The sequence below is a fragment of the Crocodylus porosus genome, unplaced genomic scaffold (genome assembly GCF_001723895.1).
Source record: "Crocodylus porosus isolate Cpor-Errol unplaced genomic scaffold, CroPor_comp1, whole genome shotgun sequence".
Classification (NCBI taxonomy): Eukaryota; Metazoa; Chordata; order Crocodylia; family Crocodylidae; genus Crocodylus; species Crocodylus porosus.
The window spans coordinates 59,979,638-60,003,095 of record NW_017728907.1 but is presented as its reverse complement, the minus strand read 5'-3'; the positions used below and the strand labels follow the sequence as shown (position 1 = coordinate 60,003,095).

The 23,458-nt window shown below is 39.6% G+C and overlaps 1 protein-coding gene across 1 annotated transcript in view; it reads left to right on the top strand.

Moving 5' to 3' along the window:
• Positions 1-23,458, top strand: part of ITGB3BP (integrin subunit beta 3 binding protein) — a 44,554-nt gene that overhangs the window by 11,228 nt on the left and 9,868 nt on the right. The window contains exons 4-7 of the mRNA XM_019531566.1: positions 6,789-6,861; positions 14,744-14,822; positions 15,911-16,004; positions 18,317-18,376. Of these exons, the coding sequence (XP_019387111.1) occupies positions 6,789-6,861; positions 14,744-14,822; positions 15,911-16,004; positions 18,317-18,376 (306 nt within the window). The remainder of the gene's footprint in view (positions 1-6,788; positions 6,862-14,743; positions 14,823-15,910; positions 16,005-18,316; positions 18,377-23,458) is intronic.

The following is a 23,458-nucleotide window of genomic DNA, read 5'->3' as shown; positions in this document are numbered from 1 at the left end:
CCACCCTGCCTCAGCTGGGCAGCGCCTGCCTCAGCCCCACTCCCTCCCCCCCCACCGTGGGAACCTCGATCTGCCCCTGCCCCCCATGCCCTTTCCCTCCCTCTGCCCCTTCCACCACAACAGACTTATCAGCCAGATGCTGCTCTCCACGCTGCTGGGCTGAATATTGGAATTGGATCAGTATTGGCCTATAAGACTCGTTAAAAATCAGCTGTTGGTATTGGCCCAAAAAATCTCGGTACACCCCTACTAAAAATTTTAGAAAGAAATGTTCAAGGTCAGCTATTCTCAAGTATGTGAGATTACAAGTCTTCATGCACTTCCTTTTCAATTACTTGTTAGTAGAAAATCAGACAGGCACAAGTAGTTTAGGTGGGCCCCGTTTATTTTTCCACTCTGCTTCTGGTCTTCCTCACCCATCAGATGCTGATTTATTTTTTTTTCCTGTAGCTCCTCCTCTTAGCTTGCTCCGTTGGACTGACAGCTTGGTTTTCCAGTTGTCCTTTTGCTTTGGTGGAAACAGCTAAAACTGGCATCATTCAAGAACCTGAGAATGGAACAGGAAAATGAAGGAAACATTCTTCCAGAAAAAGTCATGGAAGAAGAGTCAAAAAAGCATTTCTTCTTGTATCCGTTATTGTCTGGATCCCTTCTACCTGGGGGTCTCATCCTCCCTGTCCTTTCCTCTGCATTATGGTGCTGGATGACTGCAGAATCGTTCAGAGCTGTGACAAGTGTGGGTCTTAACCGGATGATTTGTGCACTGCTTCTCATTTTAGTGGTAATGGCTCTGAATCTAAAAGGATGTTTCCATTTCCATTTTTATTTTTAAACCTTGTTGTCTTGCTTTTGGTCCTTGTTTCTGGACAGCTGCTCTTCCAATTCAGTGTTTTGCCCTTCAGGCTGGCACTGATCCTAAAGACCTTGATGAAAATGGCTCTGACCAGGCACTAACATTCCAGGAAAGCTCCATTTTCTCCCCCTTGGTGGAGAAATGCCAAGATCGTCTAATTTCTTCCCTCCAAGTAGTGAAAGTATCTCCATATTATCTATACAGGTCTCAAGCCATGAAAGTTTTCCTATGTCAGGACTTTGTGCCTTCACAGAACTACAGATGCCATCTTCTGCAGTTTGTGAGGATTAATTAATACTCATGAACCTATATAAACAGCAGTGTCTTCTTGAGAATAAAATCTCCACTTGTGTATATTCTTAGGTGTCAGTCTTGAAACAGAGTGCCTGAGCTGGAAGGCTTTCTGTGGAAGAATAATTGCATCACTGAGAAGTCTTCAACCAAATAGCCAACTCTTGCTGATCTGTTTGACCACTGTCAGTTGAGATTCAACCCCTCTAGTTCCCAAATACTGAAAGCCAATACTTAGGCCTATAGGACAACTTCCTCATGTTCTTTACAAAGGTTGTCACCTATGCCTGCCTTATTTCCTGTAAAAGGGCAAGTTTTGAACAAGACAAAGTAACTGGTAATTGGTACCTCTTGCTTCCCATAGCTTGAGAGTAACCAAGGTGGGTTTGGTTCATGGGCCTGCAGCTCTTCTGACATCTAGGTCTCTACCAGAAGGGTAAAGAAAGGCTCTTCTAGACCTGGAGCCATGCCATTTACCTTCATAACTAAGTTAGAGGCCTCATCTTCATTTCTGAAGAGATTCCTTCCCATAATTTATTTGTTTTAGTGTCAATCATATAACATTTTTACTTATCCTTCTATTCTGTACTATTCCAGAAAGTTTTTGAGAGAGCTGTCTGTGCTGGCTCCTTAAATCCAGGCTTCAGTGTTCCCGGAATTTCTCACGGGTTTCTCAGAAGGTTTCTCTGTAAGGTTTCACTACTTTGCAGCTCAGTTCTTCTTACCGTAGTTCTTTTGTTAAATACTTATCTTTTTCCCTTTGAAATCTAAATTTAGCGCTAAATGCTAACCTGTCATTGCTCCTCTTCTCCTTCTCCTCTGTTTTGCCAGCCAAGCACTCTGGCCATAGTCTTATAATGTCTACGCTTCGCTTTCCAGAGGGAGAAAGTAGTTCTCCAGTTCTATTTTCGTCCTATGCTGATCCAAACTTTCATTTTACGTAGGAAATCTTGCTTCTCTTTGCTGTAATCCCAAAACCAGTCTCAGGGTCCAGAGCTGTTACCTGGATGACTTTTCAGTGGTTAAGTTTTCCTTTCCTAATCTCTTTTTTTTTTTTTTTTTCCTTCCACAAGCTTAGGCCTCTGTGCTGTGCAGGGGGTCTTGCAAATGGTTGAAAGTGTCCGTTATGCTCTGTCAAGTCTTCTTTACCCTTTTTCTTGTCTTTGTTTCCCACTTCTTGAACCTGGTTATAATGTATGGGGCTAATAACTCCTACTGACCCTGGTTTGAGTCACTGCTAGTCAGACTTACTTGTCTATACAAGCAGCAGCTCCATCATGGAAAAGCAATTTTTTTCATACCTTTTCAATTATATTCCATAAAGTAGTAGCATTAGTGTGTGCATCCACTTATTCAGGATAACCCAATGTGCATTTAGGTCTGTGCAAATGATTAGATAGGCCAATGTAAGCTGACTGATTTTTGGTGTTCGCACCTGGAGAAGTTGGTTGGCATCCTGGGAGGAGGAGTAACTGGACTATAGAATCCTGTGTCCTGAATGGCTTCACCTTGCCTGACTGACAGATGGGGAAGACTTGATCTGTCTGTGTTGCCTCTGTTTCTCTGCTGGTGTTGCCATGTCAAACGAAACAATTAATGCAATAGGAGAAATTTGTTCTGTTAGCACAAAAATTCAGGTTCAGATTTTGTGGGCGCCTGCAGACAATGAAGTTGTACTTTAGTTTAGCTGCAGATATACCCCAGAAGTTAGCGCTTACATTTTTTGAAAGATGTTTAAATTGTAGGTGATGTGAACAGCCAGGTATAAAATTAAACAGGCTAGCCTAACATGTATGTCCTTGCATTTCTAAACAGCTCTTTCATTCAGTTGAATAAAAAAATGCCTTTATCCTAAAGCAGTTCTAGTAAGACCTCAGTTCATATACAGATGTCTAAACGTGCTATCAGCTTTAAACAATTTTCTGCTGATCTGCATAGCTCCAGGTTTGTCTTAAGTGTTATTTCTTATAGGAAAAGAAAGCGAGAGAGCAAAAAATAAAGTGAAAATGCCTTGAGGACTAAAATGCGTGTGTATTGGGATGTCAATGGGAAAGGTGAACATGTACTGTATTTCCATACTGAAATTAAATATGGACATAAGGGAACATTCTTTTTGCCCATAAAAAGACTGATCACGTGATCATAGCTGACATTTAGATGGATAATTATTCAGTAATGTAGCAGTAGCTTTTTTTTCTGCATTCATATAGCTACAAAATGGTGGCAGAGACTTACTGCTATCTCACTGATTTCAAAGCTGTTATTTAAATACACCACTTTTCTTTTACCCTTGAAGACGCTTTTTTAATTTAAATGTTTTAGAACTTTACTAAGTAATATAAAAATATCAGACAAGGTAATTTTATTATAAAAGGAATATTATTGACTTTTCAATTTTTACATTGTATGAAGTATAAGATGTTCCATATATAAATGGGAACTATTTGGAACACAGTAAATATAATTTTCCACTGAGTAGGATTCTAAATTTCATTAATATAATAGCTAACTAAAGCCTGCAGGGTATCTAAATACATAGGTCAGGCTACAGGTGTTTAAAATATACTGTGTTTTTCACAATTCACTTTGTTGACCTGTCTGATAATTTACATAGGAAGTGGCAAACACTACCAAAGAGCATAGCTCATTTTTTGGAACAAAAATGTGTAAGTAAAACAATCTTACATAATTCTTCTCTTTACATGTTCCTTTTCACCAATGACTCTAAAGTTCACTTTTAAATTAATTTATTCGTCTGAATCTATTTAGGGTTTGGCCTTTCTATATCACTGGTTTACTGGTAACTTCAGTTGGATAATTGGCTATCTAGAAGTACCTAGATTTAAAATTAAATCACTTGGGGCAAAGGACTTCAGCTATTATAGTGGAACAGCTTAAACTTTTATAGCACCTTGTCATACTGAGGAATCTTCATACGCTTTACAAAATATTAAAATTAAAACTTAATACTTCCTACAGAGCTAGCACTTAAATGTAATCATTTTAAAATCCAGGAAAAAAATCAATGTGCTGAATGCTTAGGCTGAGGCAAGAAGGTGCAGCCATTTGTAAGGTCAAGAAGGTGACCTAAAATAGCAAAGGGCGAATGCACCCCAATGTAGGGTTTCCATCCTCACATAGTCACTTAAGCCATGCATCAGGTGCCCACGGCCTGTTGCAGTTTCTCTGCAGAAGGATAGATTTCACCTTGCAAGTACCTCCAGCCAATATAATAATGTTAATAGAAGTGTGTGTTTGTAGGACAGTATTTATTAATTAATTCAAGACCATTGTTCTGGACTCATTTGAGTCTAAAAGAACCTCTGATTTTTAATGTATATGAAAATGAATAAAATTGACATTCTGTTTGATATGATCTGCTTGCCCATTAAAGGACAGTAGATCCTAAATCTTACTGATTTAATGCATGCCCTTCTGTGACATGCACTGGTTTCTGGATACTACTTAGGGTTTTTTTTCGATCCAAATTTGGCTGTGTATCTTGAATATGAGAACAAACTCGTGCATCCCCTCATGCTGTTCAGACCTGTTTTTTCTAAAGAAGAGAGGGTGGAACCCAATAGTTAATCTAAGAATCTAAACAAAAAGAAGTCTTACACTGCACTGAAAATCACAAGTATTGTGGTTTTACTAGTATTTGCCAGGAGCAGTTTCTAGAAGATCCCAGCTGAAAAGACTTTGCTCCATGCAGTAGCTTCAAGATCAGAGCCCTTGACAGTACCAATATTGTCCTAGGCATGATGCAGTGTGACAGGATGGGCAACTTGGTTTCTGATAGCTGGAACCTAAATAATTGTGATGGTTAGTAAGTATAGAAGCTGACCATGTAGTTACTACCAACGTGAAAGTAACTGTAGTTCCAATAAGTCAACAGTGCCAAAAAACTTTCTCAACAAAAAGAAAATAGGTTTGCTCTTGGGTGAAAGAGGAAAAAGATTGAATTCTGAAAATAGGTCTGAATTGGTTTATGAAGTCAAACTTCTAGATGCCATGTGAATCTGAATTTATTTTTTTGAGCTTAACGTGAGAAGATGTAGGATAGGTTTGTTTTAGTGCCATTATCCTCCTTGCCTTCAAATCCTACCTTAAATCATACTTCTTTCTTAAAAGTTGTTCCTTTCCCTGATTATTCCAGTGTTCTCACTTGCACTGATCCTCTTATCACATGTATTGTGTCAATTTGTGATAGACTACAAGCTACACAGGTGCAGGATTTTTTCCCAGGCATCAGGTTGCTGAGACAGTATTAAAACTTAGGTCCCTGAATTCAAAGTTCATTCTGTGGTCCATAATGATCTTCACTGACATGATTACAGTGGTAATCTCTCTCTGTCCTTTTTTATTCTTTCTTTTTTAACATGTCTTATGCTGTCTTTTATCCTTTAAATAATGCTTTACTGTCTGATTGGTTGGCTTACCTGACAGAGTGAATGAATGAGATCGGTTATAATTTAAGTACAGTTTTTCTGTTGGTGCAAAATTTTATTTGGGTAGCATTTCATTAGTGCAGGGACTTGACTCCAAGAAAATCTTATATTGGGTTGTTTCTGAAGGATTTTTAATCTTTAGACAATTAAATCCTTGTTGAAATCTTCCATGTAGGCTTTCTTAAAATTTTCAGAATAAATTGTTGGCAAGGTTGGGAGAGAATAATACCAACTATTCAGTTTCTGTTCACCTGAAGAGCATGGAAGTAAATTTTATATAAGATTGGTATGGACTGCAGATTTTTCTTCCACTACAATAAAATGTCACATTAAGTATCTTTTTATGCAGGAAATTTTAGGGTTCAGAAATAGGTGGGGAACTAGCATAATGATTTAGCGTATGGCATAAATTGTGTACTTTATTTTTATTCAAATATTTTTTCCCAAAAAGCATACGTAGGGATGCTGTACAAATGCATTTAAATTCTGAAATGAATGTAGGGTGATACAACAATAGATAAAGGCCTCTTGCAATATAAGTATATTGTGTATTACATGACATTTATAAATGGCTATTAGAATTCCTTGAGTGGATAGCAGCCAAGAAACAGGAGACTTAATTTAGTACTACAGTAACTTTCTTTCCCATTTTGATTGTTCCCTTCTCATAGAAATCAGTTTGACTATGCAGCACACCAATCACAAAATCATGATGTAGAATTGTTTAACTGTTGTAACAGAAAGCCATGCAGATTCCTTGCTAAAAAAGCAGTTTGTTTACATTGCACTACATGTCAGCTCAGGATGGTGGGATTCTGTTTAATTTTTTTAATTAAAGAAAATGTTGTATGAGTCATCTGTAGTACTGCTTGCCAGGGTAAGGATTTTTATGCAATATATTGCGTATTGAAAATTATTTGTAAGCAGTATATTCTGACAGCCATGGTTCTTTTAACTACTGTAACTGTACTGTAACAGAGTCAGTCATTGTTACTGTAGTTTTAAATCTTCTATAGCTAAAGATGATGTAAGCCAACAAGGAGACAAATTTAAAAAAAAAACAGACATTTTGCATCTTGCTGTCCCTGTTTTTGTAAATAAGCTCTTTTTGTGGAGCTTTCATCTTTTTTCTACTGCTCCATATAATGTATCTTTTAATTTTTTCCTTGTGTATTTCTTCACTATATTCTGTTTAGGAGAGAGAGTTCATCTGGATGATGCAGAAATGAGATTATCCAGAAGAGGGCAGCCGCAAACAGAAGTGGATAAGTAAGTGTATCCCAGTGTGTGATGCTAAAATGACATGATACTTAGTTGTGAGAGATGAATTTTTCTTAGAGAAATAAAAACTGTAACAATTGATTTTTAATATTTGAAATAATCTAGGGTGAGGTTTTTAAAGAGTTAGGCATCCACACCTGATTTTTTTTCAGTAGGAATACAGTACCAAAGTCCCTTACTCATTATTAAAAGTCTTCCCCTGCATAAAGATGCATTAAGGAGTACTATAATTAGGGCACTCACAATATTGTGAGAGTTTGGAATGATAAAACACATGTACAAGCTTTAGACATTTTGCTGAAAGTGTTCATAGTAGCAAAGATGCATTGCCATCTTTGCATCGCAGTATTTCGTGCTAGATTTTGCTACCGCTTGCTTTAAAGTACCATGATTCTCAGGGCCTTGTTATACATTACTTTTAGGCAGTTCCTGGAGCTCTTAACCCCTGGATTGTCTACACATTGACACCTTTAAATGGCTCAAAGTTGCGCCATTCCAGGGCAGAATTATCTCTGATCTGCATAACCTAACTCCTGTTCCATTAACATGTGGGCAGTCCCTACAGATGTGCTGCCCAAGATGAAGTCCTCTAGAAGGCCCTCACCCACCCCCACTTTCTGTGTAGACACTGTGCCCCCCTGATTAGCCTGCTACTACACAGGTGCTATGCGGTAAAGGCTGCAGCTCTTTCTTCCCCAACCACCATCTTCATCCCTGCAGGTCCCTCTCAGCATAAGTCAAAAGGTGACTGAAGCACCTCACGTTTTGCCTGCCAGACTTCCCATGGTTCGTACCATTCCTGGCTCCCGTAAAAGTTCCTATCCATCCAACGTGTTCCATAGCCCTTCCTTGCCCTCCCTTCCATCAGTGCTGACCCAGCCTTCTCTTAGCCCAAAACTGAGCACCATACAGCCTTGAGGTTTTAATGAGAGCTCATCTTAGCCGCTCCCCTCCTCACAACACACAAACCTGGCAACTGCCAAACCTACCTCTGCCAACCCTTTCTGAGACCCTTTACCCGTCATTCTGCCAAGTACCACCTGAACTGATCAGGGACAGGACAGGAAGCTATTTTTGCTCAAGTTTCTCCTCTCAGCTGGTGGTCTGGGCAAGCATCAGCAATGTCTAGCCTGACCAGGAGGCTGAGGCACCTGGCCAAAGCAGGCAGCACTGTACATTTGGAGTCAACCAGGCTCAAGAAAGCCCCATGCGCAACGCAAACTGCGATTTGATAAGAGGAAAAATACGTTGTCCCCTGTTTCTCATCCCTGGACATGGGGAGGGGGTGAGGAGGGAGATGAAGAGAAGGGGGTCTAGATTCATGCTAGAGATCAGGGAGCCTGGGCTAAGCAGCTGCTGTTTCCCCAGGGATCTGTGCTGCGGGAAGATCTTTATTAAAAACTCCTTTGCGCACAGCCCCAGGGGGACTTTTCTGGTTAATGGAACCAGCCCCCTAGAGTAGCCCCAGGCTCTGACCTCACCAGCTCCTTAGCCAAAGGATTTAGTGGTGGAGAGAGACGTGGGGAAAGTGCTGGAGATATGCAGGACAGAGACTGCGCACACAACCCCTCTGTGTCCATTTGTACTCCCCAGGAGTCTAAGAGTCTGAGAGCTGCTCCTGTCACTGACACAGGTTCTTGTTCCTGTTAGTGCTATCGTTAGCTGATCCATCTATGAGAGAGCAGTAGCAGCTTCCCTGGCAGCAGGCTACCTCCGCCTGGCAGCAGCTGCCGGCTCTCACCATGCTGCATGTGGATCAGATGCAGGAAGCAGGGTCTGGCTGGAGTCATGGATCTTGGAGCTCTTTGCCTCGCAGGAGAGGGAGGGACTGAGCTGCAGCCTTAGAAGCATAGAGAAGTAGAGCTGATAGGGACCTCGCTGATCACCAGGCCTCTAGCAATAAGTCACAGCTTTGCAGGTAGTGGAAAGTCAGAAAAGCTTCCTAGATTAAAGGTGCGACTGAGCTGCATAAATATTGATCCTGCTAGCTTTGAGTTTGGAGTGAAGTACAACATGTAACATTTTCTCTAAAAAGCTTTCTGCTACAACTGCATTTGCATTTACATTTCCTGCTACAACTGTAACTGCATTTCCATTTACAACTGTACAAAATTTCTGTATGGACTTTTGTGATGCCTGATTCAGCAAAGCACTTAACCTTAAAGGTCTTCAACTTAGGTGGCTGTTTAAGTGCCTTGCCGAACAGAAATGGACATAAGAAAGAAGTGTTTAAGAGCTTTGCTGAATTGGAGCCAGAATTAGAAAAATATAATATAGGCATTGTGGGAGTAGTGATTCATATGATTAACGTTGCCTGACCCCTCCCATTATGGGGCCCTATTTTCCACTTCTTATAACTTTGTTAAACTCTTACTGGGCTGACATTTTATGTGTATCTACTTAAAGCTGAATTTCTTGAAAATTGAAGCCGAAAGGAGCAGCCAGTTCCAGGAATTAAGCCAAGGAAAAACGTATAACTTGCCTACATTGAACACTGACAAGCATATTTCTTGAAATGCTGTATTACCCCTGTTGCTTTTGTTCTTCCTCCAGCTATGATGGTTTGTATTTTACCATTCTGGATATTGACCAGTTTCTGAAAAAAAAATGTTGGTGCTGGAGTATTCCAGAGATAATCTGATGGAGGCGTAATGATTACACACATCAAACCAGTCTTGAGTAACCACAGTGTCTTCATGAATGCACTGCAGAAAACTTCCAAGAGGTATATACCTCCAGGATGCCGAACTGAGTATATACCAAAGCTTACTCTCCTACTAGCAGCTGAATACAAAAAATACTAGTAGATGTTTTAAAGAGCTCTTTTCTCAGAAGACAATATTGCAGCAGGGACAGCCCTGACTAAAAGCTCCAAAAAGAAAGGCAGTGGAAATGAAAAGAATTGATCAAAGGAATAGATACGATGCTAGCAGGAAAGCATGGTTAACCATTCACATGCTAAGTAACAACCCAAAGAAAGTACAGTAACTTCACAACATCAGAGCCAACCAGGTGGCTCATCAGCTTCTGCTCAATGGTAAAGCTTCGAACAAACAACCTAAAATACAGATTAGATGGCAGACTAATCTGGAGGAAAATCATTTTAGTATGCCATACACAATGGATAAACTTGACTGTGGAATAAATCACTTGAGAAATGGCAAAGCAGCTGGATTCAACAATGTGTGCACAGAGCAGATCAGACTTTTTGGTCCTGCATCTAATATATGGGTTTTCTACTTTCTTAACAATTGATCATCGACCCTTAGAATACCTAAATTAAGATGACAGGCCTGTGTAATGGCTCTGTTAAAGTTATAGATGCCTCTGACCCAGAGAGCTTTAAGCCAGTGTCACTTCTGTGCCATCTTTACTAGCTTTACAAATGCCTTATTCTTAATTGCCTTTTAGCTCATATTGAACAACATCTAATATCAGAACAAGCCAGATTCAGACCAGGCAAGTCCTGCACTGCCCAAATTCTAAACATCACCCAGCATATAGAAGATGAATTCAAGAAAGGGATGATAACGGGTGCTGTGTTTGTAGACCTGTTAGTGGCACATGACTGTCAACCACCTAAACCTGCTTGCCAAAGTCTACAGTATGATGCACAACTACCATCTAGTGTAGCTTGTCTGATTTTTTTTTGGAAAATAGATGTTTTTACATAGAACTGTGCAAGAAATGAAACTGCTGGAGATAACAATAAAATGGCCTCCCACGTGATAGCATGCTAGCACCAAGACTGTCATATATACCAATGACCAACCCATACAGAGTACTACAAAGACTGTCATATATGCTAATTATGTACCACATCACAAGAGAAGGACTTTGTCACTGTCAAGAACAGACCGACATATTTACTGAGCAACCTCTCAGATTACTACAAGGAGAACCAGCTTTGTGCCAACCCAACCAAGATACAGGTCACAGCTTTTTACCTATGCCATAGAGAAGCCAAGTGAAAATTAAACACCATCTGGTTAATCACTGGCTAATCACCTGGACCCTTGTGTACTTGGGGGTTTCATTGGATCAAAAACTTACCTTCAAAGCACTGGTAGAAAATATGAAAGGAAAAGTCAGCACCTGCAACAACATACTTTGGACATTGGTCGCTTCTACATTATGAAGTCTACATTACGAACCACTGCCATTGCCTTGTGTTACTCCACTGTACAGTATGCATGTTCAGTATGGGAATGATTGGTTCATGCCAAGAATATAGATCCAGTTCTAAATGACAGCTCTCATGAATTAACAGGATGTCTACAGCCAACGCCAAAGGATAGCCAGTACTTACTGGTTGGCATTGTACCACCTGATATCAGAAGAAAGGTAGCGAGCCAAAAAGAAAGATCATGGCAGATGGAAGAACCCAGGTATCCATTCTGTGGTCACACAGACTTAAAATGTGAAAAAGTTTTGCAACCAGTGTTGCACTGTTGTACATGATGGCTGACAAGACATAACTGAGGTTATGGAAGGAAAGATTATGTGCAATCATGTGCTCTGAAATAGACCTGGAACCCCAGGAGGACCTTCCAGGAGGGGCAAATCTAGATTGGCCTACATGGTGATGCCTGAATCACTTGTGCATGCAAACCAGAAGATCAGAAACAAACATGATCAAATGGAGATACTCTAATGACACAACTATATACAAGCATGGTGAGGTGCAGATTATGGAGCGCATGCTCATTTGCCGACCCCTTGGTGAGACCTGTATGAAGGAGGACCTCACTGCAGCAATGGAAAGAGCCATTGCTTGGAAAATTCTGGAAGAAAACATATAGTTTACAACAAGGACATGAGAAGTAGTAGTGAAGGAGAGGAGGTCATCCTGGTCACAGGATTTCTGCCAAAGGTGTGCTATATCATATGAGCAGGAGCAGAGGAGTAGAAGTTGACAAGGATTCGGGTCTCCGGAAGGGACAAATGTCAATGTGGAGTGAAGTGAAGGATGGAGAGAATCAATTAGCATATCATTGTTGACTGCAGTTTGCAGTTGCTTTCTGGAGTTCCTTTCCTGGATGCCCATCCTGGACCTTCTCCAATCCATCTTCCATCCTTTACACTCAACTGAAACTGCTCTCACTAAAATCTCCAATGACTTATTCTTAGTCGAAACTCAAAACCAATATTTCATCTTCATCCTGTTGCTTTCAGCCTGTGGTCTGCAGACCCCTGGGGTCCACAGACTATGTGAAAGAGGACTATGAGCAATCAAAAGAATGTGAATACCCACACTTAGAATTTAAAGGGGTCTGCACCTCCATTTGCAATTTCCCAAAGTGTTCTCACCTCCATTCAACATTTTTTAGGGGTCTGCAAATGAAAAATGGCTGAAAACCACTGTTCTAGATCTGTAAAACTTCTTCGGTAGAGCAAACATTTTTCCTCTTACTGAAACGTTGTCCTCCTTTTAGATTCAATGCTTCTGTCCTCTCCCGTTTCTCCTCCAGCCTCTCTAATTACCCTTCTTTATGTCCTCCCTCCAGGTTTCTGTGGGTCTCTTCTTGGTCCTCTTCTCTTTTCCTTCAATACTTTAACCTTCAGTAATCTTTTTTACAAATACAAATTGACTGCCATCTCTATGCAGATGAGTTGCAGACCTGCCTTATTCTTACCTTAATTCCTTATCTGTGTAAACTGAAATCTTAGCTTGGCTCTCAAACACCCCCCCTCATCTAGTCTTCAGCTTCTTACAGGCTATGGTAGAACCTGGATTTTTTTGTATTGGGATGGTTCACAACCTGCTTAATTCACAGCAGGTTGCTGAATTAAGGACAGGTTGCTCATCTGACTTGCTGAGCATTTACATCAGAGGGCACTACTTCTTTTCTCAGCTCAAGCACAGCCTCAGTTCTGCACAGCTGCTTGGAGAGGAGGTGCCCTTTGAAATAAAAACTGCAGCAAACACCCAGAACATCTCAGCTGTCCCACAGCTGTTTGCTCCAGCTATGTATACTTCCAGATGGCTTGCAAACCCTTATCTTTGCAGAGCAATGAGGAACTTAACCTTGCAAAGTATCAGGGTTGTACTGTGCTATGTTGTTCTCTTTTCAAAGACCCAGCAGTTGATGCAGCATGCCTGGTGCTTCTTACCCTGTGCTCAGTGCTTCCACAGTCCATTTCTTTGTACCTATCAGGGAATTTTTCTAGCATATACTTAGCTGTCTGGAGCCACTACGTACCACTGCAAAAGAGATGTATAGAATCATGGGAGTAAAAGGAACGTCAAAGATCAGCTAGTCCACTATAATATAACTATTTTGTCTAATGGGATTTGCAGTGATTATTTAAATAAATACTGTTTCATATGTGTGGAATTAAATCTTTTCCTCTAGTTAAAGACACTTCAGGGATTTTTTTTTATTGCAGAAGGGTATAGACACATATTTACTATGCAACTATTGATTTTATTTCGCAGTAAAAGCGGGGCAAATGTACAATGCTCAGCCTTACATTGGAGCAAAGTCTCCCTTTTCTAGTGGTAAAGCTACCTTATGAAAAAATGTAGAACTGAGAGAGTGTTGTGTGTCAGTTCCATTAGTCATTTTCATTATATTTTCTCTGTGCAGACTGGTTTCCATCCCCTCGTGAGGAACTGCAGTAAGACTGCTTTTTCTAGGCCTCTGACTTTGGGGAGTGGGGCTTCCAGCTATGGAGTAAAATCTAAAGTAAATTACTTGGCAATAAACATAGTATTTACCCATGCACTTAATGTTGGAGTGCCTTTTATTGTAGGAATATCTCTTAAATCATGGAGCCCAGTAGAATCACATAGGCATTTGGAGAGGCATTCTAGATGCTAGGAACTAAAAATGTACAGCTACATCTGTGGAAAAACTCTGAATTCACACAAAAGCATTCTTCCCATGATACAGTAAATCCCTCGATCAATGTGTATATGGTTGTTTTCTAGTGGTGGTAACCTTAACGCTGCAAAACCATTTATGTTAGCATAGTTCCTCTTGACATGTAAATGTTTGTATTCAATAATTCAGTAAGTTTAAAAAAAACCTGCAAAATTTTCAAAAGACCAGCAGTTAGTGACATGCCAGTAAAGCACATTTACAAACAAACACCTACACACTAATATTTTATGTGAACTTCCATACACTTTATGTTCTGAGGGGAAAATATATTGTACAATACACTGACATTGGCATTTCCTCTTCAGCATAACCATCTGTTGCTATGTAGAAGCACAATAGTGGTAACTTTTTTTCCTCTGTAAAGCTCAGTCTAAATACCAGGTTTTAACGATGCGAGCCGTTATGTGGGAAAAGAACACCGGATGGATATTTCCCCATTGTCCGTCCATATTTGATTTCTGTGCTGACACGCTACAAAGAGAACCTCTTCTAAACATTTATCATGAAAACACACAACAGTATTTCTCCAACAGAAATTCAGTATACATCCTCAGTCATAGACTAACTAGTTTGTCATTTAGAATCTGATCTGAGTGTTTCCTGCTTTTTATTGTGATCATCGAGCTCCTTACGTTCTAAAAGCTGGCTGTCTTTAAATTGAAACTAGAATGCATCTGGATTGAAAGATGGTCCTGGATTGAGACAGAACATGCATGTTCAGTTCCTGGCTTTTCCAGTCCTTTCCTGTGTGCACAGGGGCAGATCACTTAATTTCTCTGCACCTAAATACTCCATCTTTAGAATATGAAAGAAAGAATCATTCTCAGTGTTGGTGTGAAAATAAATGTATATTTATGTACTACTGTGATGTGCTACTGCAATGTTTATGCATTACAGGGGAATAAGTACCAGAAAGACATTTTCAATTATTCCCAAGACATACTGTTATAATTAAAATAATTTAATTTTTATGTCTTCTATAGGTTCATGGAATTGCACTCTGAAGTTGAAAATTCATTGGAGAGATTTCTGAAAATAAGGCAAAATTTAACAAGCTTACAGGTCTGTTTTACAGTGGCTTTAATTTTCTTAATGTACTTTTAATATGAGAATTAAATAAAAACTACAGCCATGTATACAGGATTTGTGATTTATAGGAAAGAAAAAAACATGAAGTAACCTGTTCGTATTCCTTGAGAGGCAACGAACTAACGTGAAAGCTCAAAATGCCAATTTTTGAAAACTAGGAAAGTTGCTTTTCAAAATAGACAGTAATTTATTGTTGCAGCTCTGTACCTAGTTTTTTAGAGACTACAGTCTATAAGGTCATTATTAACTCATTTTCATAGCATTTGATTTATGAATTATTGCTGCATTATTGCTGATTTATGAATTATTATGCATATTGCTTTCCTACTTTGGAAAATTAAGCATCTCTTTGGGCTGAAACAATGAGACCAGTCAGTTAAGTGTCTTAAATTTATTCAGCATGGAAAAATATAAATAAATGTAAAAATAAGTGTTTGCATTGTGTTTTATACAGTTTACATCAAATGTTAACATTTAACTCAGACTTCCTTCCTATGCATCAGTATCCTCAGAAATAATGTAGAATAATCAAATTATATTGCATTATTTTACTTACATATGCAGGGTGCCAGTATTTTAATTTCCAACAATATTATTTAGATTGATGCTATTTTTAAAAGCCTTCAATTAAAAGATTTTTCAATTTGGCTTTTCTAAATACATTTTAAAATAAATCCCACTCCTATGATTAATAACTGTATATGTTTAGACTTAGAATTGAAGAGCGTGGGCAATAGAAGTATGAACACTGATAGATTTTTCTGTCTTTACTAATATATTAAGGCAAGTTTTATACATATTCCAGGATTGTTCTTCTGGGGATCAAGTATTAATCTATTTAAAGAGCTGAAGATTTATAAATGAAGGAAAACTAACAAGATTTTGAGCACTACTTTTCAAAAGCATCAAAATCCCATTTTCAAAAGTGGCATATGCACTTAAGCCCCTAAATCCCATAGACTTCTGATACTGAGTTGTTTTTACAAATGCTTGTTAGACTGCAGTAATTTGTAGGTTTTTGGAATGAAATTAAGGCTTGTTTTTAATTCTATTTCTTTCAGGCTTTAGGGGGCAGTAAAGAGCTTGAAAATATTATCAGCATCTCAGCATCCTCAAGTAACTTGAAAACTGAATTGCAGAAAACCAGAATATTAAGTAAGGATTTTCAACAACTCTTACCCCTTTGCAGTAATTTAACAACTAGCACAAAGTACTGTATTGTTTATGTTTGTATTCTGCTCTTGGTGTTCATGCACCCAGGCAACTGAAGTCCAGATTCTTTTGGTCAGTCATATCTGCTGGACCTGGGCATGTGTGTCTTTGTGCATCCAGCCAAGGGTAAAAAAGGCAAGGCAGCTCTAACTGCTCCACAGTTCTTTTTATTTTTTAACAGTTGTGAGAATGAGTTAGAATTTGTGGCTTTTTCACATGCTGTGTAGTCCTTTCTTTTCTTATGCAAGTAGTTGTAAATGGTTAGATACTTAGTGGATAGTGATGGAGTTAATGATTAGGCTTCAGTGCTAGTGTTAAAGTGCCCCCACTGCCATTTTGAAGCGTAGGACATTGAATACACAAAATGCTGAGGCTGGTGGAGCATGCTAATTAGCAGGCTCCAGAATACTCAGTGGAGTTGACATGACTGCTAATTAGTGCTAATCAGTCTGCTCTATCACATGCTAATTAGTTGGAGCAGGCATCAGGTACATGTATAAATGCCTGAATTTTATGGATGGCCATCCTGATACTGGCACTGTATGTCTACAGTACCAGCTACAGCACATGTTGTGGGTGCTCCCACTATACTGTCTGATACTACTCCTCTTCTTGAAAGAAGTAATCACTTTTTTTTCTGGGGACAGTTGGGGAAGTTTGTCTGCTGAGTCATTCCAGTCTAGGTTCTTGAGTCAGTGCACATCTGGGAGAATCTCCAGGGCTTACTATGTCAGGAGTTCAGGAATGGATAGCAGTCCTTAATGCCTTCTTTTTAGCCATCTATGACTTAGGTGTATCCCCTGTTGCTCTTGGGTTCTCTGAGGAAAGCATTAATCACATGAATAAGCCAGCTGTTCTTCACAGTTGAGATTCCCTTTACAAGGGGTATTTTCCACCAAGTGCAGTCTGCTCGTAAGCAGATCTGTCACTTCTCAGATAAGGAGTTTCCAGCAGGTCTTCTTGTACTACTCTCAATGAGGGACTTCTGGAACCTGTCAGAATTAGCTGTCAGGTTCTCTCTTAGTTTTACATGAAGTCAGGGGTTGCAATGGTGAATGAACAGTCATGTCAGGATCTGCATAAATCTGTACATAAGGACAAGGAGTTTAAGAAACTGGGCTTCCTTGAATGGAAAAGTTATTCAACATCAAGTCTTCAAATGAGACTTGCCAACTACAAAACCTTGTTAGTAAAACATAATTTAACTAGTTGGGATTCTGTGGCAATATTTAAAGAGAAATACTTTTCTGTTGTCCTGGGTGAACTTAGTTCTGTCCTCAAGGACCATCAGTCAATAGCTTGTATGTCTCTGTAGATAGCCATTCACTCTGTAAACACAACCTTCAGCTAGATGGTAACTTATCTGCTAGATGAAGACAGTCCTGGCTCCATGCATCAGGGATCTTAAATGAAGCCCACGTTATATTTGAGGAATAAGATGAACTTTTTAGTGCAAAAATAGATAAGGTGTGACACTTCTTTGTGTGACATTCTACTTAGAACCCAAATTTCGGTGCTGCCCTACCATTAACCACTAACACTATCATTTGAAGGATGAGAACAGTCTTGGGATATGTCTACCAGTTTTGGGTAAGGATGTACTTGAGCACTCCCTGCCTACCTGCTCCCTCTTGAACATGCTAATCTAGGAACGGGCAAGAAATGCCTCTTTTGAACATGCAAATACAGCAACAAGCAAGAAAGGCCTCCTGTGGCTGCCTTCAGGAGGCATTGAGAGCATCTGAAGAATGTCCCCATTCTAGGCAAAGCGTTGTGTGCCTAGAACCACAGTTACTGTAGGGCAGGAGTGTAGGGGAGAGTGGGGAGGGGATGACAATGGCTGCATTAACCCCCTTGCAGCCTTTGCTTGCCCTATGGCTGCTGTTGGATTTGGATCCAGCCCAGGAGTCTGCTTGCAGTCCAAAAGCAACAGCAAAGAGATCAGTGGTCCAGAATTGGCCCGGAGTCACAGGTGAGTTAGACACTCCTGCTTTAGAGTAAATAACCATTTCTTATCTGATTTCTAACAAAGTATACAGATAGCAAATATTTCCACCTACAAAATGGTATTCCTTAATGTTGCCTATGTAGATATTTTTGGTATTTATTTGAGCAGGTGATATGTGCCAAACCTTTAAAAGGAGAATTTACATGCTCTTAGGAAAATAGGTGAGGTGTCTTTGTATTTTACTGCTTTCATTAAACCCTTTGGAATAAAGTTGTCTTGACCTCCTGAAATATATTTTATTTGCTAGTGGCTCAAGTAAAAAAGCTAAAGCAGTGGAAGAGGAATAAGGCTGAACATCCTGTCCAAGGTAACAAACTTTTTCAAATATGTTGTGTAACATCTGCTTTGATATGTCTGCTTTCATAGCTTTTAACAAAAACCAAAGAAAGAGAGAGAGAGATTGATTTTCTCCCTGTATGCAGGCTATACTAACTATTCTTTTGCATTTTTCTGAAACTTAGTATCATCTTTCTTTTCAGCCTTCTATTTTTTATACACATTCTTGCTAATAAATAGTGAGTAATGCATAAGGGGACAAATCAATCAGTATCAGTAGTGTATTTGGGGCATGGTCAAAAGACAATTGGATTCAGTCAAGCTTTTGAGGCCTTATGCAAGTTGGATGGATGTCTGCATATGAAAAATACTGCCTTCTCAGCTGTTCCATTCTCTGTCTTAATCCTCCCACCCTCATCTTCACTCCTGTTGGGTTTTGATCAGCTTGAAGTCTGTTTGATGGAGGCCTTATCACCTTATCTGTATTTGTGAAGTGTCTAGTTTACTCCTAGTGACTGTGCTGTAATAAATGTTATGTCATTTCATAACAAGTGCTCTAAAAATATTTGAAGTGAGTGGCATTCAATATAGTGTAGACCACATATGTACATTAGTGCCCTTAACTAGCTCATAATATGGGGTTTAAAAAAGAAAACAAGATTTCCAACCTACATTATCCATTAAAATCAATAACCATTTACCACTTTTTGGTATTTGAACATCTATCTACTAAGATAAGGGTTTTTTTTTGTTGGTTTAGCTTGTTTTAATTCTTTGATTCATAGTCAAGGAGGACCTTGTCCAGAGATTATGATTTCTCTTATGTTTTGATGTCACATGGATCAGGCTCCATACCCTTGTCATAGTTAGCTTCACATGTATTGGAATACCCACTTCCAGTGCATAAATTCCTTGAGGAATTTAGACCCTATCTGTGAAATTGTTAAGAGCAGTTCACTTTATTTACACTGATTTGGATTGTCACCTTCCTTATCTAGAAAACCAGGTCTAATACCAGTTCTTGTGTAGTAAATCCTTGATGCTTCTCCAGCCTTTAATAATAGAAACAGTATATCATTTTACAAGCATTAAAGAATTTGCATTGTACCTGAGAGGGGCAGGAAGCATTATCCATATTTTACAAGACCCATCATTTGCAGAGTATTTCAGCATGTGCCTGTCTTTAAGCATGTGATGGCTACCACACAATCAGTAAGTGCCCCCAGGTAAGGTTCAGAGAAAGAGGTTAAGGGACTTGATCAGTTTTTCAAATGAAAGATACTGGATGGGCTGAAGTGAAAAGAGGAAACCAAGTAACAATAGTGCTGCTTCTAAGGCTGTATCAGAAGTAACTCCTGAGATGGGACTCCTCCTTTGTGTTTTGTTTCCACTCCTATCTGTATATAGAAGGTAGCATTGGCCATTGCCCACAAGAAAACCAGGATCTTAGCAACAAGAATCTCAAACCCAGAAAGGAGCCTTTTGTCCAGCATTCTGCAAAGTCTGAACTTTTAATTTGAAAAAATCCATCTTTCTGTTGCAAAGGTGCAAAGGTTTTGATAGAAACCCACACAAAATATTTCAAGTGAACCCCCCATCAGGTGTTCGTGTTTGTGTTAATTTTCTAACACGTGAGATGTTAATCACATAATTTTTTACTTCTGCAGTAAACTTTATACTTACCTCTGACCTGAAGGTGTTTAGGGAGACATGTAAAAGGTGGCCATGAGGTGTTCGTCTCACTAGAAGAGTAGTCCCCTCTAATACTATAAAGGGTTTAGGCCTGAGGAGAACTCAAGCACTTCTTCTTTTCATGGAGTTCTGAAACTCCCTGGTGATGAAATATTCCTGTCCCTGCAGAACAATCATGGTGATGATCAGGAGAAACTGTAGCTACTAGTAATCTCTCCACTACCACTTTACTATGTCCTTTTCCTGTGTCGTCTTTTTTTTTTTTTTAATTCCATCATGTATGCATTATTCTCAGACAACATAACTCAAAGGAAGTCAAAATCCAAGGCCAAAAGACTTGTTCTGAAGCCAGTCGGTTTGTTTAAAATTTAGATAAGTGTAACCAACAAAAAATCAAAGTAAATAAAAAACAGCTATTCTGTTCTGAGACTCCAGAAGAAGCCCAAACTCATTGTCTATCACCAGTCCAGATCAGCAAAACTGTTCCAGATAAGAAGCAGTCACATCAATCTTGGTTGCCTCTGCTCAGCTACAGGCCCACATCTTACAACAAAGAGAATCGAGCAAGTCCAAGACAGTCTCCATTGCTCTGAGGAAAGTAACACCCTGTGAAAAGGAGCGAGTTACACTGCCCTTTTTGCAGTTTGGCTCATTTGTACAAGTTGAGTTCATAATAGCACAGACTTCCCCATGTGATTTTCTTCAAAACCAGATCCCTGACTCTCCTGGCCAGTGAGTACCGGTGGAGAGGACCTTGGGCTATGGCTGGCAGTTATTGCCTCCCTTACGGAATGCTTTCTAGCAGCCATGAAATAAATTTATATCCCGTCTGTGTTTCAGAAACTAACCCTCAGTGCTGAAAATCTAGCCAGCATTCAAGCCTATTAGATGAGCTGTTCACCCTGCATCTGAATTTGTTGCCCAGAAGTCGGGCAGAAGCACAGTGACCACTTTAATAGAGTTTCAACTTTAATCACTTTAATTCCACTTTAAGAAAGAGTAAGCTCCATTCTGCCATCTTAAAAAAAGGCAAGAGTAGAAGCAGCAAAGAAATAATATGATGCAAGGAAGAATTTGGAGAACTTTTACTTTGCCTTTTAGTTTTGGATGTGGTTTTTTATAATTATTTTTAATTAGTCATGCTTAAGACTTAAAACCTATGACTGTTCTGTGGCTTGATACAGATGGAATGTCACATTATCATCACATGGTAAGGCATGAAATTTATTTACTTTACATAAACAACCTCTACTTAAAACAACTTAATACAGAACATTCCTTGGTCAATGGGCAGCATTATGTAGGACTCAGTATATCGTTTTGTGTGACCAGCATAAAAAAAGGCATCATTGTTTGTCCATGACTAGCATTTACAGTAAACAAAATGTTTTTGAATAGAATGTAAGCAAACTGTAGAGCAGCTGCCAAGAGATGAAATCTAGTCAGTTTGTTGCAGTCCAGAACATGCTTTATGTGCATTGAGAATAAACGTGTAGGTTGCACTATGCATATTTTAAAGGAGAATTTAACAGTTTGAGCATTTGAAGTATTGAAAAGAAATTTCTGAACAGTGAAGCTACTTCAGTTGGCTGTTGCAGAACATTTTCATGCTTTCTCTGGTTCCCAAAAAGAAAAACAGCACAGCATAAAAATGAATAATGTCCATAAGTGAGTCTGTTGTGCTCTGCCAGACTGAATAAGGAATATTTTCAGATAATCTGATATTTGCAGTATTATGAAGCTCAGCTTTTAGAACTATTAGGTCATAGATTTCATAGACATCAGGGCTGGAAGGGACCTCGGGAAATCATCAAGTCCAGCCCCCTGCCCAAAGGGCAGGAAGTCAGCTGGGGTCATAGGATCCCAGCAAGATAAGCATCCAATTTACTCTTGAAGGTGTTCAATGTAGGTGTTTGAACCACCTCCGCTGGCAGACTGTTTCAGACCTTGGGGGCTCGGACAGTAAAGAAATATTCTTCCTTATGTCCAGCCTGAAACGGTCTTGCAGGAGTTTGTGACCGTTCAACCTCGTCATCCCTCGGGGCACTCTGGTGAACAAACGTTCCCCCAGATCCTGGTGGTCACCCTTGATAAACTTATAGGTCATATCCTGTGTTTAAGTAGAAAACTGAACCTAGCAAGATGATGGGCAAACAGAGTCATTCTTTTTATTTCTCGACCCCTGCACCAATAGGAAATTCTTATTCCTACAGTATTTTTTACATGGCAGTGGAGCCATTTCCCTCCTTCCATCTACATATAGTGGTGGCTTTCCAAAAAACCAAAAAAAAATGTTTTTAACTGATTTCCATTTAATTACATTTGAAAGACGTACAGCTATGTGAGACCACTGTCCAGGTGCCCAATGCTAATGTTAGTCTCCTTACTCTTGCTGTGCCTCATAGAATGTAAAGGGCAGGTGTCAACGTCTTCCTAATGTTTTCCATCCTCAGCTCAGTTTTGTTAAACCTGGTATGCCAGAAGAGTCCAAGTATTGAATGGATAACTTATTTTCTTGCTAGCAAAGCCAGCTGCTCCATCGTCATCTTGTAACTCATGAAAATGATCGATCATCACCAATCAGCAATGGTTACAGGCCTGACATAATTCAAACTTGCAGCCTTTATCCACTCAAAAGGAAGCTGAAGTTGTACCCAGGCTTATCTTGGGAGACACGATGTTTGTCTCCTAGGTACGGGATGTCTTTTGGGCAAGACCTTTCCAAAGGCAAAAAATATCTAGGTGGAAAATCTTACCCTTTAAATCTGAAAAGCATCCCAAGCTGGCAAGAGGGCCCTGTTTGATACAAGCTCATCTTCTCTACCAGTCAAACTTAAAATTGCTTCAACTTTTTCTGTTTCATCTGAAAACCTGTTTTTAAATGTTTTGGATCACTCTTCCAATGAGAGACTGTTTAGTACATTAACTTGGCTGCCAACTATGACCTTCCTGTTTCTCCTGATCTTGCTTTCAGTTGCTTCAGGCAATGTAGATCTGAGCATGACTTTTTATAGACAAAGGTACTGTGTGGCCTGTGGGACCTCCCAGATTTAAAGGAAAACATTTCCAAACATTATCATAGATTTCATAGACATTTGGGCTGGAAGGGACCCCGGAGGATCATTGAGTCCAGCCCCCCGCCCCAGGGGCAGGAAGTCAGCAGGGATCATAGATAGGATCCCAGCAAGATGAGCATCCAAACACTGAAGGCGTTCAAAGTGGGTGCTTGAACCGCCTCAGGTGGCAGGCTGTTCCAAACTGTGGGGGCTCGGACAGTGAAGAAGTTCTTCCTTATCTCCAGCCTGAACTGGTCACAGAGGAGTTTGTGACCATTCATAGTTTCATAGTTTCTAGGGTCGGAAGGGACCTGAGCAGATCATCTAGTCCGACCCCCTGCCATGGCAGGAAAGAATACTGGAGA